Source organism: Strongyloides ratti, assembly GCF_001040885.1.
Source record: "Strongyloides ratti genome assembly S_ratti_ED321, chromosome : 2".
In the NCBI taxonomy this organism is placed as follows: Eukaryota; Metazoa; Nematoda; class Chromadorea; order Rhabditida; family Strongyloididae; genus Strongyloides; species Strongyloides ratti.
This window is the reverse complement of record NC_037308.1, coordinates 12,969,305-12,987,399: the sequence shown is the minus strand read 5'-3', so window position 1 is coordinate 12,987,399 and position 18,095 is coordinate 12,969,305. Positions and strand designations below refer to the sequence as shown.

Genomic DNA, 18,095 nt, shown 5'->3' with positions numbered 1-18,095 from the left:
AATGTAGTTAAATACTGTAAAAATTATAAACTTTCTTTTATCAATCATATAATTATTTTTGTTTTAATAAATCATAAAATATAAATAGGCAAAAAAATAAAAAATTTTATTAAGAAAATATTAAATCATATTATTTAATTTAATAGATTTAAACGAATATTTACAAACTTATTTAAAAATTAAAAAATATTAATACAACTATGTAAATTTTTAAAAATAGTTACTAATCTTTGTATAAATAAAAAAGTAATCTTTTCATATATCATTTTCCTAATATTAGTATTAAAAGCAATCAAAGAGTATGGAGCAAAAAGACATAAAATATTAAAACACCATGGTCTTACAATTTTTAAAATATATATTATCGTTTGATCTTCCAAATTCATATCAACAAAATAACCAGTGTATAATATTGATATATATGTAATTTGTGATATAAAATGTAAGATAACATAAATTGTCATTTTTGTATCATAATTTTTATTTTTTTTATTTCTTTTTTTTATAAGTAAATATATTATAAAAAGATTGACTAAAAATGTTGCTACAGTAAAAATTCCACAATAAATTGCTACTATATTTATTGGCATTGTTTCATGTCCCTTCCACATGAGAATTATAAATTTACCAATTTTTTTATCATTTGTATATTTTGATGATTCAACAGAAAAGTAAGCTGGTCTTGTCAATAAATAAAGATGTGGTAATCCAGAAAGTAATAAACCAAAGGCTGTTAATAATTTAATATTTGTTTCAAAAATCTAATATAGTTTTATATAAATAAAAATATTAATAACTTACATTTTTAGCTTTAATAGGACTAATAATTACAACCACACGATTAATACTAATGATAAATGAGTTGTAAAATAAAAAGTCAACAAAAAAATATCCTATATAAAATAATGGAGAAAACCAAAAACTTGGTTCTGTTGGAGCAAATTTATTTAAATAAGGTTCATATAAAAGAAGATTTGATGTGAAAAAATTATCTATATGAAAAGAAATATCACAAAATCCATTTAAAATAATAGAATAATAGAAAAAAGAATTAAATATTGAATTCTTTCTATTTTTGATAAGAAAAGCAATAATAAAAATATATAAAGTATAAGAAATTATAGCAATAATAGTATGAATTAAAAGTGAAGTTAAACTTAATGATACTGTAAAAGATGGAAAATATTCTTGTATTTTAAAAAGTAAAATATCATTAGTATTAGATGACAAATTCATAATTAGGCAAATGAAAATAATAAATAAAAGAAAATAAATGTTTATTTTATTATGACAAATTTATATTTTAAAATAGAGAGTAATTATCAAAATTATAACATTTTAATTAAACTTTAAAATAATAATTATATAATTTTCATTAATTAAAAAAATGTTTTTGCAAGATAGATTTAAATATAATTATAAATATACTTTAATCTTTTTGTTTTGATGATTAATAAGAGGAACTAATTAAAATATTTTGTAACAAGTTCAATGACATAATATTTAATTATGTTTAAAATATATTTATGTAAACTGATTTTTTTTTTCAATTGACTATAAATATAATATGTAGGTAAAACTAATCTTTTTTAATTTAAAATTCATTTTTAATCTTTATAATTCTTTTTTTATTTATGTACAAAATAAATTAATTTAAATTTTGTAATCAAATAAATTCTAATTAATTTTTCGATTATGTTATTGATATTAAAAAAAATTTTATACTATAAAATGAATTCCAAAAAGAAAAGTAATAATAATTTATAAATAAACAAAAAAAATGTTGAAAAAAAAAAGTTTATTTAAAAGAATATTTCAAATGTAAATTTTTTTTTGTAATGTAGCTTTTAATATAGTTAAATATTAATAAAAAAAAAGAAAATAAATATATTTCTGATAATTTTCCATTCATATCTTATCAATTAGTAATGATTTATGTAGAAAAAATATCTTACATACTAGGAAAATATTAGAATGTAATAAAATCTATAAATTTATTGCACTTTATATAATATAATTAGAATATCAAAGGAATTGCAGAAAAAAAAAAAGATAAACTACCAAAATATAGACAATAAACATATATATAAATGATGGGTATGTTACTAATATTGTTCATTAAAATTCAAATATAACGAATTATCATTCATTCAATGATAAAACTGTTATTAAAAAAAAAACATAATTATTTATGTTAAACTATTTTCCATAAATGGTAACTACATGTCAAAATATTTGATTTTTAATAATATCAAAATATTTTATTTTATGATCGATAGGTGAATAAATTGATAGCATTATTTAAAAAAAAAATTTGTCTTTTACATTTTAACATTATCACTTTTTCATTATAATTCAAATGGTGTTTTTAAGTTTTACCTTTATATTTTTTTTATGATATCATATTTTGTTGGTTATTATGTATATATATATATAATATAACTATAAATTTTATCTTTATCTAACCTCTTAAAGTTAAAGAATAGTATTTAAGAAAGACAAAAGCGTTTTTGAAGATAATTTTTCTTTTAAAAAATGTTTAATTAATTTAAAGTATACTTAATCTTTTTCTTTTAAATACTCATTTTAAAATATTCTCTTTAGAAAAAAATTAGTTTTTAAGACATTTTCTTAAATATAAAAATTTATTTTATTTCTCAAAATATTTATATTAAGAATAAATATTTTAATTATAAAATATTACATTTTTGTTATCCTATTTTTATTAATAATGTTAATGTAACATTAAATATTAATAAAAAATATAGCTTCTATCAGTTACCTTTTTCCTTATAAAAACTAAAATATATATATATTCATTATTAGCTCATTAATTTTATCTATTCTTGTCATATAAAAATTTATCAATTATATATAATATATTTTAATGTAAAAATCTTCTTTTTGAACAATTTTTTAAATATACTAAATAACATATGTTATAATGTAACAATAAATATCGTATTTTGATGTGAAATATAAATTACATTCCCACGTTGTCAAATATTTAAACTACAATAACTTTTTATCATGATTATAAATTATTATTTTTAAGTAATTTCTAAAAAAATTGCCATAAACATATATTTTATTTAAATTACTTTATATTTATTTATTTTTTTTAATATAATTTTTAAAAATAAAAATACATTGATACTTTAAAGTACACAAGTATTTTTTTTATGACATTTTCTTTATTTTTACAATCAGTTTCAAAAATATTTTATTTATTTTCAATAAATATTTCAGCTTTATTTTCTTATTGTTATTAATAAATATTTTTCTTATTCAATATCACATGTAAAGATTGTACTAATAAAATAATATATTTTAACATTATTTAAACATTTTTATTCAATGAATTCTACTCTTTTATCAGTACCAGAAGAATATCAATTTATAGACACAAATAAATTATCTACAGTTGTCTTTTTAACCATTATATTATTTTTTACAATTGTTGAAAATTTATATTTATTCTATAAAAGTATTACCTCTGAAACTTTTGAAAGAAGACCATTATTAAAGAATGCTGTGATATGTTTAACACTAGCCTATATTGTTACATCAACAATTCATCTTCTCCCAAATATTATATATTTTTATGGATATTTTTGTAGAACAAAAATTAATATCAAATTATGTTCAATTGTTCAATTATTTGGTTATATAATACAAAATACTATATATCTTAATCATTTTATGTTTGCATTAATAAGATATGTTATAATAGTTGAAGAAAGAAAAATTAATATATTTAGAGCATATACAATTGGTGGAATATTACTTTTTCCTGTTTTTTATTATGCTTTTGTAACAATAATGGCTGATAAGGTAACATATATAAATGATGAAATATGTGTTTATAAAATTCGGGGAACATCTAATCATATTCAACATGTTAAAATTCTTTTATATACTATTTCTTTTACTTTACCATTATTGGCATTTTCATGTAGTCTTCTAATAATAGTAAAATTAAAAAGAAAATCAAAAGAATGTACATTTAAACATGAAATAAAAAAACAAAAACAAGTATGTGTAACTATAGCTATTTCAAGTATATGTCCACTTATTTTTGAATTACCATTTTTGTATTTTTTTGTTTTATCACATTCAGGTATGTTATTAATTAATTTTTTTTTAAAATTATATATATATCAATGTTTTTTTTATTTATAGCTAAACAATTTTCATTTATTGGTTATAGAATAACTTTTTTACTTAATTTTTTAAGTTACAGTTTAAGTTTAATGATATCACTTCTTTTTTTAAAAGATATGAGGCAAATGTTTTTTAATGATTTTGGATGGAAAGAATATACACCAATTAATAGCATTTAACTATAAAATTAAAAATTCATTTTTAAAAAAAAAAATTTTATTATATGAAGAAAAAAAAAACTTAATAAATCATTGTATATTTACAATTAAATAATGATAACTATTTAATTAATCGATTTTTTGAAGCATTGCCATTTCATAATAAAATCCTTCTATTTTCATTAATTCTTGATGTGTACCTTCTTCAGCTACTTGACCATTTACCAAAACTATTATTTTATCAGCATTTCTTATTGAACTTAATTTATGTGTTACATGTATACAAGTTGTCTTTTTTCTAACTTCTTCTAATGTTTTTTGGACAGCTTTTTCACTTATTAAATCTAATGCTGAAGTTGCTTCATCAAGTAACAATACTTTTGGTTCACGAAATAATGCTCTAGCTATTGCTAATCTTTGTTTTTCACCACCACTCATATTTATATATTCACCAACATTTGTTTCATAACCATTTGGAAGTCCTATAATAAAGTCATGAATATTTGCTAATTTAGCAGCATCTATAACTTTATCCATAGAAACATACTCCTCTGGTATACCAAATGTTATATTTTCTCTAATCGTAAAACTAAATAAAGCTGGTTCTTGCATAACACTAGCAATCATTCTTCTTAAATATTGTGGATTTATTGTTTTAATATTATAATTATCTAGCATCACATTTCCTTTTGTTGGTATATAAAGTCTTTGTAATAATGATAAAATTGTTGACTTTCCACAACCACTAGTACCAATAATAGCAATTTTTTTACCAACATCAAATGTTATATTAAGATTTTTTAATATTGGAACTATTGGTCTTGAAGGATATCTAAAATCAATATCTTCTAATTTCATTCTTCCAACAATCATTGGTTTAAATCCTTCATCACTCATATTATCCATATCAACAGCTTTTTCAGTTAATACATCAAGTATATGTTCAGAACAAATACGTGCCTTTGAAATATCTGTTACACTAGCAATAAGTTGACTTATAAAATTAGCACCAAATTGTGTTAATAAAACAACTCTAAGATAATTAAAAGGATCAATTTCATTTTTAATTATCATATTTTTACCAAAATATAATGTTATAGCTATCATTATATATGAAAAACTAAATTGACATGAAAATACAATAGCACTTATAATACTTTGATATTTCATAGCTTTTTCTAAACTTTTTAATGCTTCATTAAAAATATTTATAAAATGTCTTTGTAAATTGTAAGCTTTTATTGTACAAATATTTGATAATACCATATGAGCAAGATTGGCAACTTTTCTTTCTTCATCAAGCATATTTTTTTGTCTTTTATTAGCTTCACGAAATTCTAAAAGTCTAAAAAAGAAAAATGCTGGAAATTGAAAGGAACACAATAATGCTAATTTCCAATTAATAAATATAGCTATAGATATTGAAGTTAATGAACATACAATTGCTGGTATTAAGAGATCAATTTTTTCTGATAATATTCTATTTAAAACAGCAGTTTCATTTATTAATTTATATACTAATCTTCCAGGAGTATTTTTATCTTCATCAAAATATCCACTTCCATGTCTTAAAAGTTTTTTTAACATATTATATCTTAAATAACTACAAAAACCATGACCATATTTTGCTACATTTAACCTTCCTAATGCTTCAAAAATTGTTTTTATAATTATTAAACTAATATATAATGATCCAACATTAAAAATTCCTTGACTTATTTTATCATCAGGAGATAATGTAACTTCAAGGACACTGGCAACTTCAAAACATACAAGTAAATAAAATATACCACGTAATATTGTTAATGGAATTGCTGATAATAAAATAAAAAATCCCTCTTTATAATTAATTATTAATTTTCCAATTGCTTTTAAATTAGTAATTTTTCCTGGTAATTCATCTTCCTCCAATCTTTCTACTTCATTTTCCATTATAGGTAAATCAACAATATTTCCTCTCATACTTTTATTAAATCTATTTCTTTTAAAAGTTATTGGTTTTGTTAAATTTTCACTTTTAGTACTTATCATTGAATAACTTCTACCTAATCTTTTTCTTTCACCTACATTTGATTTTGATCGATCTATTTTAATATAATTATTTCTTTCATAACTACCTATAGAAAATTTTTGTTTTAATTCTTTATTTTTTGTTATTCCTTTATCTATCATATGAGCTTCTAAATCAAATTCATCAACTTTTTGATCCATATACATTCTAAAATATTTTCCTTTAGCTTTTAATAATTCTTCTGGTGTACCATCTTCAACAATTTTACCATCATTTAATACTATTATTCTATCCATATTTTTTAATGTATTTAAACGATGTGCTATTGTTATAGTTGTTATACCTTTACTTGCTATTTCTATAGCTTTTTGTACATCACCTTCATGTTTAAAATCTAATGCACTTGTAGCTTCATCAAAAATTAATAATTTTGGATTTCTAATAACAGCTCTAGCAATAGCTATTCTTTGTTTTTGACCACCTGATAATAATCCACCTTTATATCCTATTTTTTCATGAAAACCCATTGGTAAAGCACTTATAAATTGCCATGCATCACCTTTTCTGGCTGCTTCATTAATTTCATTTTGTGTAGCATCTAATTTACCATAAACAATATTATCTGATATTGTACCATCAAATAATACTGGTTCCTGTGAAACAATACCAATCATCTTACGTAATTCATTAGGATTAAATTTTTTTATATCAATTCCATCAAAATGTATTTCACCTTCTATTGGATCATAAAATCGTAAAAGTAAAGCTGCTATTGTACTTTTACCACTACCACTATAACCACAAATACCAATATGTGTACCAGATGGAATAGTTAAATTTATATTTTTTAATACATTATATTCAGGACGTGATGGATATGCAAAAGTTATATTATTAAGACTTATCTCACCAGAACTTATTTTTATTTCTTTTGGTAAACAAACTTTTTGAATTGGATAAACAATATCAGAAAATGTTTTTTTTTTATTTCTTTTCTTTTCATTATAACAATCATCTTCAATTTCAATAACAGATTTATCACTAAGAATTTTTTGAATATCATAACAACTTTTTTTACTATTACTAATACCATTTAAATGAAAACCAATTGATATAGATGTTACACACATATATAATATATTAATTGCTAATGCAGCTAGTCGTCCAGGATTTTCTCTTCCAATTCTCCACATACCATAACAAAGAGCAAGAGTAAAAATAGCTTCAGTTAATAAAACTTGTGTTAATGCATCATATACTGATGAAGCTGTCAATCTATCTTCAGAAAATTTATTATGTTCTATAGATAATTTTTCATATTTCATTAATGTTTGTTTTTGTCCACCTAATGATATAACTGTAGTAATATGATCAAATGTTTCTTTTATTAAATTTGTCATTTTATTTTGTAAATTAACTTCTTCATCCATTGTTTTACAAAACCATTTTGAAAAAATAATTCTACTACCAATTAATAATGGTAATGCTATAAACATAACTAATGTAACATCCCATTGAATATAAAAACAAACAGAAGTTGTTACAAATAAATATGCAAAAATAAATATTGTCATTGGCATATGATCAGCAATACCTTGATGAATTTGATCAGTTTGATCACTTAACATTGAAGCAATCTCTCCTGAATGTTTTGATTCTAACCATGCAACATCCATATATAATAATTTTTTAACATATGCTCTTTTAATTTTAAATGTTTGCCTGGCACCTGAAATTTCCCATAAAAAACGTGAAAGAAATGCTGCAAAAAATGTTGATAATGATAATATTAACATTAATAAAAAAACAGGTGTTGCATTTGATTGAAAAGAATTATCTAATGTTTCTTTTTTAATTTCATAATTATTTATAAATTGTGTTTTATTAAATTTATTAGTTAAATTATACCTCTCAATATCTTCTAATTCTCTTGTTTTATTAAAATTTAATTCTTCTCTATATATTGATATTGTAACAAAATCTCCCATTATTAACCATACAAATGGTGGTAAAATTGCTTGAATTAATGATAATGCTATTCCCCAAAACATCAACTACAAAAAAAAGGGAAATTTTTTATATTTTTAAAAGTTTTATTTTTTTAAACATACTTGATAATCAAATTTATCAGCAAATGAGTACATCCCTTTTATAGTTCCTAAATTACTTTTTTTTATTGAATCACCATCTTCAACATTTTCTTTTTCTTTATTTCCCATAATTGTATATAAACACTTTTAAATAATAAAAAAAGATAAGCAAAAAGAAAATGGATAATAATATTTTAGAAAATATTATAAATAACAATTGATAAAAAGAGTACTTTGTATATCCACAAATGTATTTTTTTTTAAAAAAAAAAAAAAAACTTAATTGCTCAATTGATAGACAAAAATAATTTTAATTTGTTAATATAGTGTATAAATAAATTAACTATATCTTAACTTTTATTTTAATTAAATAAACACCCATAAAAGTATTTTGATAAATTATATATAAAAGATATTTTTAATCATTAATCTAAAAGTATAAAAATTTTTTGTTAACCTTTTAAAAATAATTTATTTAATAATGTATAATGTATTATATATATATATAATAAAAAGTTTAAATTAATAATTAAGTAATAGTAATGAGAAAAATTAAAATTATTAATTAAAAGAAAAAGATAAAAATAATTTTAAATATATATATATTATTATTTATATTAAATTAGTTTAAAAATATTTTATGATTAACTATACTTTTATTATTTCCTTTATAAACATTAAATAAACCATTCCATGATATAAAAGTTACTTTTTATTTAAGAAAACTTTTTTTAACAAATAAAAATGAAGGAAGCAAATAAAAAAGTAGGAAAAAATTACACAAAAATTAAAACTATTTTAAATAATGTTTAAAATATTTTATTTTAGTAGTAAGATGTATTAATTTGTATTGAAAAATTATCGGTTTCCTTAATTAATCATTAACATTATGCAATATCAAAAAAAAAAAAAAAATTTTACCTTCTCTTTTATAATTATAAATAAATACTAAATTATTTGGTATGGTAATAAAACATTTCTCTTATTTAAAGATGCGGAAAATGAAATTAAGAAATTTGAAAAATTTTTATCTTTTTTTTTTTCATTTATTATTTCACATTAAATTTATTTATGATATTTTCTTTTTTAAACTTATTAATTTATAAAAAAATATATAAAAACAACTTTTATAATGATTGATCATAAATTAAGATAATAAAATTGAAATTGCTTTCATATTATTTAAATATAAAAATCACTAATTTTTTTTGTATTTTTATAATTAAATTTTTTTTCTAAAATTTTTCACCTTTTTTGTTGTATTATTATCCTTTCTAAATAAATAATTAAAAAAATATATATGTAATTTTCTTTTATAATTTATTATATCAACTCTTGATTAAAAAAAAAATTATATTTATATTACTAGTTATGTTAATTATTCTTTTTTTTTATTTTTATAACGTAACAATTATTTAAATAAATGCATTAATACTTTTATATATTGTAGATATTTCTTAATAAAATATTTTTTACATCATCACGATTATTCCGCTGTAGTTAAAATAGATAACTTTGTCTAATATAATAAACAATATTATTATTGGAATCTTTTTAAAATAATTTTAATTCTAAGAAACACTTTTATTTTTCAATTTTCTTTTTCATTAAATAAATCATTTCTCAGTATGAAACTTGTCAAAATTTTAAGAATATATTCTATCTTGTTCTTTACCTCAACCTACATAATATAAGATACTAAAGTCCCAACAAACTTTTGAGCTAATTGACAAAAGTATATGTATAAATATATATATATATTTTATTTAGAATCTCAATATAAATATATACTAACATTAAAATTTTTATATATATATATATCTTAATCACAACTCATCTACCTATAAAATATATATCTTTATTTTCTCTCTTTCAAGAAAATAGAAAAACTCCTTCAAAAATGAACAGTTGTTGGTGTGGTATATGTGTGTCTTGTGAAATTTGTTGATAATGATTGAAGAGTGTAACAGATAGTTGATTTAGATTAATGGGAATCCCTACAATTGTAGTGATTATATATTATATATATATATACATATATAAAATAAATAAAGAAAATTAAATAGAGTGGTAGGGGGAAAAATATTGTGTACATCATTAATAGATGTTGAAGAAGATGATAATAAATAATAAAGATAGAGAGGTATAATTCCTAGAACTAACTTATTGTTGTAAAAGTTATCTTTAAGAGTAATTTCTGCAAAATTATTTGATAGAAAAACTTAAAAACCACACTTACTCTTTTAAATTATTCAATTATATTATATATACTACATCACCTCAAATGTGTCTTTCTTAAGAGTCAAATAAATAATAATGATTTGTTGAAGATTAATTACACTATCTTCTGTTTCAAGAATAAAATTTATAAATTATTTCATCTTAAAATATGAATATAAATTTTGATTGAAAAGATTGATAATTATAATTACATTAGAATTTTTCATAAAATTTTAAAAACAAATACTTAAATTTCATTTTTCAATTACCTAACTTTTTAATGACAATCATTAAAATAATGAATATTTATATAAAATTTATTTTTATTTATTAAAGATCTCTCAATGATGGTTGTTAAGCAATGTATATAAGACTTAATGATAAAGTCAAAGACACACGCATACAGCGAGAGGATGTATGTGAGTTTCTTTGAGTAAAAGATACTTGCATTTTTGGAAAACTTGGTATACAAAAAATTTAGAAGCATTTTCTGTGAACGATTGATGGACCTGATTCATCATATTCTTGCTTGGAGATCCACATTTGTTGGAAGGTGGAGAGGGAAGCCAAGATAGATCCTCCGATCCAGACGGAGTATTTTCTCTCTGGTGGAGCAATGATCTTAATTTTCATTGTTGATGGAGCAAGAGCAGTAATTTCCTTTTGCATACGATCAGCAATACCTGGGTACATTGTGGTACCTCCAGAAAGAACGGTGTTAGCATAAAGATCTTTACGGATATCAATATCACATTTCATGATAGAGTTGTAGGTAGATTCATGAATACCAGCAGATTCCATACCCAAGAATGATGGCTAAAAAGAAAAAAAAATTAATATAATATTATTGTTTTTTAGTATACTTACTTGGAACATAGCTTCTGGACAACGGAAACGTTCGTTACCGACAGTGATAACTTGTCCATCAGGAAGTTCATATGATTTTTCAAGAGAAGAAGATGAAGCAGCAGTGGCCATTTCTTGTTCGAAGTCAAGGGCAACATAACAGAGTTTTTCTTTGATATCACGAACAATTTCACGTTCAGCGGTTGTGGTGAATGAATAACCACGTTCAGTAAGGATTTTCATAAGGTAATCAGTGAGATCACGTCCAGCCAAGTCAAGACGGAGGATAGCATGTGGAAGAGCATATCCTTCATAGATTGGTACAGTGTGAGTAACACCATCTCCAGAATCAAGGACAACACCAGTGGTACGTCCAGAAGCATAGAGGGAAAGGACAGCTTGAATGGCAACATACATGGCTGGGGTGTTGAATGTTTCGAACATAATTTGGGTCATCTTTTCTCTGTTAGCCTTTGGGTTAAGTGGTGCTTCAGTAAGAAGAACTGGATGTTCTTCTGGAGCTACACGAAGCTCATTGTAGAATGTGTGATGCCAGATTTTTTCCATATCATCCCAGTTAGTGACAATACCGTGTTCAATTGGGTATTTAAGGGTAAGAATACCTCTTTTAGATTGAGCTTCATCACCGACATATGAATCTTTTTGTCCCATACCAACCATGACACCTTGATGTCTTGGTCTTCCTACAATAGATGGGAATACAGCACGTGGAGCATCATCTCCGGCAAATCCAGCTTTGCACATTCCAGATCCGTTGTCAACAACGAGAGCAGCAACTTCTTCGTCACACATTTTTACAGCAAGTTAGTCTATATCTATAAATATAAAAAAAAATATTACCAATTTAAAATAATTTAATAATATAATAAATAAAGATTAAGAATAAACAATGAAAGGTAAAACGATAGCTATTTAAACTAGAAGGGCCAGGAAAGACAAAATTTATTATTTAATATTAGTAATAAATATAATGATAATAATAATACTAATGTACGGCGTGGGATGGACAAAACCTCAGTGAAAACAATTTATAAAGTATATGCTGAGCAGTAAAAAGTCGCGATTTTTCTATGTGATGTTATACAGGCCGTTAACGAGAATTTGACAAAAAGAAGTAATAATAAAGATACGAGGGTACCTCCTTTCCATACTTTTACAGAGAAGACGAATCTGGGTACTATTTCTTTTTCTCCACCTCTCATTTTCCCTCCCAAATGTAAATGATTTTTATTTGCTACAAGAGGAAACGGAAAAGTACCCCGATCAGTACTTTTTTTTTTAAATTAAGCTTCTATAATAGACTGAGTTAACAATTCACTATACATATACAAATACATCCCCCCTATTGTAACAAATTATCACAGAAATGTTTTAAAATATATATCTTTTTGATCCGCCGTTGCAAGACACAAACTATTTCTCAACTAACTCTCATTTAAACAACTATCTCATTTCTTCGAATTAATAAAATGTCTTTTTCAAACAGATGTAGGAGTTGTGTTGGCATTAAAATAAAATTCTAGGAATAAATAGTCAAAATACTATAATAATAAAAAAACAATATAAGATGCCATTATCTTAACTTCAGACCAGGATTACTAGTGTTGGTACAATTTATAAAGATGAATTGACTAAAAATTAAAGTTACAATCTAAAAAAAAATGGTGGTATTAGGGAATAAAAAAAATATTGTAATAAAGAATAAAGAAAATACAACTTTATAGAGTGCACGTCAATTTATAAAAGGACTATCTTGCCTTTTTTTTCCGTTCAAGAGTCACAACTAGGAAAATGTTCCTCTGAATGGAAAAAAAAAATTATATTCTGATTTAATGGTAGGGACCTAATTCACATTGGTGGACGCGCCATTTGAAATATTTAAATAAAACTTTTTTTTTTTAAAAGTTTTTTAACTTTAAATTAATTGTTATGTAAATTCTACCAAAGTTACATAATTTTTTTAGTTATAAACGTTTTTAAATGAATTTTTCATAAAATAAAAAGAAATTAAATAAAAGAAATTTGATATGGAAAGGATAAAATTTGAATTTAAATATAAATTGGTGATTGTAAATTGATTGAATTAATTTTTTTTAAAACTTTTTATAATAACTGGACAATTTTAAAAGCTGTTAAGAAACTTTTTAGAAGATTTTTTAAGAACTAATATAAAATTGATATTGCTTTAACATAGATAATTAAACAATTTTAATGTTTTATTATTAAAAAAAAAGTTAATTAAATGATTAATTACTATATTGTAGCAACTGATAAGAAATTTAGAAAAAATATTTAAATAAACTATTTTAAAAAGATTTCTAATTAAATATTATGATTAAAATAGTCATCTGAAAGTTTAAAAAAATATTGTAATGTTTTTATGTTAAAAAATTCCAAGAATGATTATTATATAAAAAATGACGTAAAAGTTTCTATTCTAAAACTGACATTAAAAATTATTTAATTTAAGTATTTGATAAAAGATAATAGAACAAAATAGCTGATAAACTATTAGAAAATAATATGAAATAAACAAAGGAATTCGACGCAATAAAATACCAGAAACTAAAATGTAACTTTATCAATCTGATAACAGATAATTTAATTGATGGAAGAATTTTAAAATAGAAAATATGGTATTTAGAAATATAATCAGAACATGATACTTTTAAATCTAATATGTTACATTATTCTTAAAAGATAAGGTAATTAATTAAGTTATAATATAATTTAATAAATATAAAAAAAAAGTATTTGAAATTATAAATAAATGGAATATAAAAATTAGATCATATAATATTAATTTTTATAACCTCATAAATATTATCTTTTAATGATAAAAAGTATACATCAAAAACTTAGTTTTGCAAATAAAATGATTGTTAACCATAATAATAATTGAATACTAATTTATAAAAAGAATGGAGAAAATACAATAATGTGTAATGATAAAATACTATATATATGATAAGAAAGTGACAAATTAACGAGCATTCTTGACCTTAAACATCATATATATAATGATTAAAGAATATGATATATAGAAGAAATTGTCTTTTTAAAGATGAAGAATGCTGATGAATCATATATTAATAAAATATATTTATACCGATGAGTTGGCATGATCAGTTAAAAAGAAATAAGGATTCGACTACATTGCCCTTTCAAAGGACATGTCATATCTCGTTACATCATATTGTATAAGAGATAATTACTACCCAACTGTGAAAATTCATGAAAGAAACGTATCATATTGTGTGATATAAATATCTGATAACAAAAACGACAATTGAATAATCACAATGCTTTTACAAAAGAAATTTAAATTTGCTAATAATATAAAAATGAACAATAAATTGAAAATGCGTGTAATAAATAATAAAAACGGTTTATTGACATTATTTTAGTCAAAGTAAAATTTCAGATGGTAGAGAAATGATTTTTCCATTATTTATGCAATGTCTATTGACAAAACAAAAAAAAAATTTTTTTAATTTCTTTAATACACAAAGAAATAAAAGGCTAATTTTCTGTCCTCAGTAAAACATAATTTATCTTATAAAAATTAGTTTCCGTTCTACCATATTTTAATACTACTTTATTATGACTAACAAAGAAGTTGTTAAAACATCAAAAGTTAAAAAATTATGCACTTATATTCACTTAAATAATAAAATTAAAATAAATTTCTATTAACAAATCTAAAAAATTCGTTTTAGAAAAAACTTGAAGAAATAAAAATAACAACACATGATTAAGAATCTTGTAAAAATGATAGTATTTTTTTAACAATTTTATTTTGGAAAATAAAATTTAAAAATAAATACACTTTGAAAAAATGTTAATAATTTTTTTCAAAATGTAACTTTTGACATGGGGACCTTATCTGAATATTATTAATTTTTTGGAGCACAAAATATTAACATTTCAGAGGAGTATCCAACTTTCAAAGTCACATATAAACACTTAAAAATTATAAATATTTATAAAAACAAGTTCAAATTTTTATAACTAATATTTATTTTGATTTTAAGACACATAAAAACTGATAATTTCAAAAAATCTTTTTAGACTTTAGTTAAGAATAATATTTTTACATGAATCATTATTTAAAAACTTAATGTTTTTACTTCTAATAAAACGATAAAAATTCTACTACATGTTTTTTTCTTATTTTGTACTTTTTTTTTATCTGTAACTTTACTTTTTTTATGGTCTTTAAATTGTTATGTCTTTGCGCGTTTATTAATGTTTTCTAAGTTAGTAATGTTATTTTTATTGTAAAACACCAGGATTTGATTTCTACTCAACATATAAGAGTTGTTATCACAATTATAATAAATTTCAACAAAGTTACTAATATTTTTAAGATAAGATCCAGTTTTTTAAATATTACAAGTATGAAAAAATTTTTAAATTTTTCTTTAATATTCTAATCTTTTTATTTTTTACAATAAAATTTTAGAATTAAGAGTTCTTTATAAAATCTTAATATTTGTTTTCAAAGATCTTATATACAATTTTGTAATATTTATTTCAACAACCTTTTATTTATGAAATGTAACAAACTTTTTTTTTTCTATTTTTATATTGTTTCAATCTTTTCCACCTACAATAAAACTTTTAATAATTATTTTTTATTTTTAAAATAATATTTTTGTTATTATTACCATAATTATTTTGATATTTGAAATTATTATTTAAAACATTTTTTTTTGTAAAGGTATTCATTTATGGTGATTTATTTTTAGTTTTCTTTTTTAAATTATTTTTCATTAATAAATAAAAAATATAATAAATATATTTAACTAACATTTAAACGGTATTGAGAATTATGATTATTGATATAAATAGCCTTAAAGATAGAAAAATATTTTCCATGTTATATCATTTTGAACTTTGTTTGAAAATCAGCATTCTTAGTACTAGCATAAATTGGATATAAAACAGACAATAATAACTATTTTCTAAAATAATTGTTTTTGTTTACGATAAACACATTTGATAATTCATATTTATTTTTATCATTTTTTTTCAGTAATGCCTCTTATTTTTTTTTTAATTTTTCATTTGTTTTTCTTTGATTATTATTCTTTTTTTTATATAAATGTATCATTTTAAAATAATTATAATCAATGCAATTTACATTAATTACAATTATTTTATTATATAAAGAAAAAAAATTTAAAACAAAAACATCTTTTTCTTTAAAATTGTTTTTACGACTATATCAGAAACTAATGAATAAAGTTAATAAAATTGTAGTCACTGGACGAATATTTTTAATACTTATAAATGTTTTTTAATTTAATTTGTTCGAATTTGAGAATTGAGGAAAATTTTATTGGATCAAATTTCGCCTACATATTATTAAGAAAAAGGATTAAGAATATGCCATTAAGGATTATTATATTTCAAGGTAACTTTTTTATGAAGTCAAGGATAAGCATTCATCAATAATATTTCCTTGATTTCTGATCATTTGCACAAGAGTCTTTGGATCGTATTGCTAGAGAAATAATATTTGAATCATATAATACATCAATTGGATATCCATTTTTAGTCAACTCCTCTTCTGTTAACTCTCCATACTCAGCCACTTGATCAAAAGCTGCTTCTATTCGTTTTACCTCTTGTTCTCTTGTATAAGTTTCATAATCTTCGTTTTGTGAATATGGAGCTTGTTTAAGATCTTGATCATATTCTTCTATCTCAGCATCTTCCTCCTCACTAAATGCCTTTTGTAAACTATCATTTGTTTCCCGCTCAATTTCTTCCAACAATTCTTTTATTTCTGATGTTAATTCTTCACTTCCATCATCATCACTCTCCTCTTCAACTAATATACTTCCATCTTCAGATATTTTCATACCATCACGAACTTCTTTTAATAATCTCATTATTTCTTTTTGTGTAGCTGTTTCATCTTCAGCCAACAAATTTTGATCCACTTCTATTGAAGATTTTTCAATATTTTCCTCATCACCAGATTCTTTAACTTTTTCTGGATTTGCCAATTCTTTTAGTAAATTGACAACATCTTCAGTAGTCTTTAATTCACCAGCTTCCTTTGCTTGAACAATCTTAGCATTATATTCATTTCTTTTCCTATAATAATATTGCCATTGTAACATTTGCTGATTTTCTATATATTTAGCATTATTTACATTTCCAATAGCTTCTCTAAATTCTTTATGTTGAAGGCAATCTAACATAAAAAGACAATGAGGATAAACAATTGTTTTTGCATATTCTGATTGTTTAAAATATTGAAGGTATTTTAAATAATTTATAAAATATTCCTCCTTAAAATATCCTTTTTGGGCAAGAAAATTACAATAATGTGGATTTCCAAGAGCCTGAACAAATTCACATTCAGCTTCAAAACGTCTTCTTTCACTATCTACATAGTCTGGTCCTGATACATGACGAAATGTTGGATCCATTGATTTAATCTTTAAAGATTTTAGGTAAATATCTAATAATTAATAATATAACTCCTAAAAATAAATATGTTTTATTTTGTGGATTTTCTTTAAAAATAACAAGTGACACTATTCCATGTACAAAAAATAATTTCTCAAC

General features: G+C 21.8%; 5 protein-coding genes across 5 annotated transcripts; 1 reads left to right on the top strand and 4 right to left on the bottom strand.

Moving 5' to 3' along the window:
* Window positions 1-179: 179 nt before the first annotated feature.
* On the bottom strand, window positions 180-1,236 carry SRAE_2000414400 (7TM GPCR, serpentine receptor class v (Srv) family-containing protein; the record flags this gene model as incomplete). Its single annotated transcript, XM_024642978.1, has 2 exons — window positions 180-761; window positions 802-1,236. 2 exons carry the CDS (start codon window positions 1,234-1,236, stop codon window positions 180-182), a joined length of 1,017 nt encoding a protein of 338 aa, XP_024508695.1.
* Window positions 1,237-3,702: 2,466 nt separating this feature from the next.
* Window positions 3,703-4,343, top strand: SRAE_2000414300 (Hypothetical protein; the record flags this gene model as incomplete). Its single annotated transcript, XM_024642977.1, has 2 exons — window positions 3,703-4,120; window positions 4,183-4,343. 2 exons carry the CDS (start codon window positions 3,703-3,705, stop codon window positions 4,341-4,343), a joined length of 579 nt encoding a protein of 192 aa, XP_024508694.1.
* Window positions 4,344-4,451: 108 nt separating this feature from the next.
* On the bottom strand, window positions 4,452-7,007 carry SRAE_2000414200 (LP14331p; the record flags this gene model as incomplete). The annotated part of the gene is made up of 1 exon (XM_024642976.1): window positions 4,452-7,007. One exon carries the CDS (start codon window positions 7,005-7,007, stop codon window positions 4,452-4,454), a length of 2,556 nt encoding a protein of 851 aa, XP_024508693.1.
* A 4,113-nt stretch (window positions 7,008-11,120) lies between these two features.
* Window positions 11,121-12,302, bottom strand: SRAE_2000414100 (Actin, alpha cardiac muscle 1; the record flags this gene model as incomplete). Its single annotated transcript, XM_024642975.1, has 2 exons — window positions 11,121-11,459; window positions 11,511-12,302. The coding sequence occupies 2 exons, from the start codon at window positions 12,300-12,302 to the stop codon at window positions 11,121-11,123; spliced, it is 1,131 nt and encodes a 376-aa protein (XP_024508692.1).
* A 4,661-nt stretch (window positions 12,303-16,963) lies between these two features.
* Window positions 16,964-17,956, bottom strand: SRAE_2000414000 (Mediator of RNA polymerase II transcription subunit 31; the record flags this gene model as incomplete). Its single annotated transcript, XM_024642973.1, has 1 exon — window positions 16,964-17,956. One exon carries the CDS (start codon window positions 17,954-17,956, stop codon window positions 16,964-16,966), a length of 993 nt encoding a protein of 330 aa, XP_024508691.1.
* Between the last annotated feature and the right edge of the window lie 139 nt (window positions 17,957-18,095).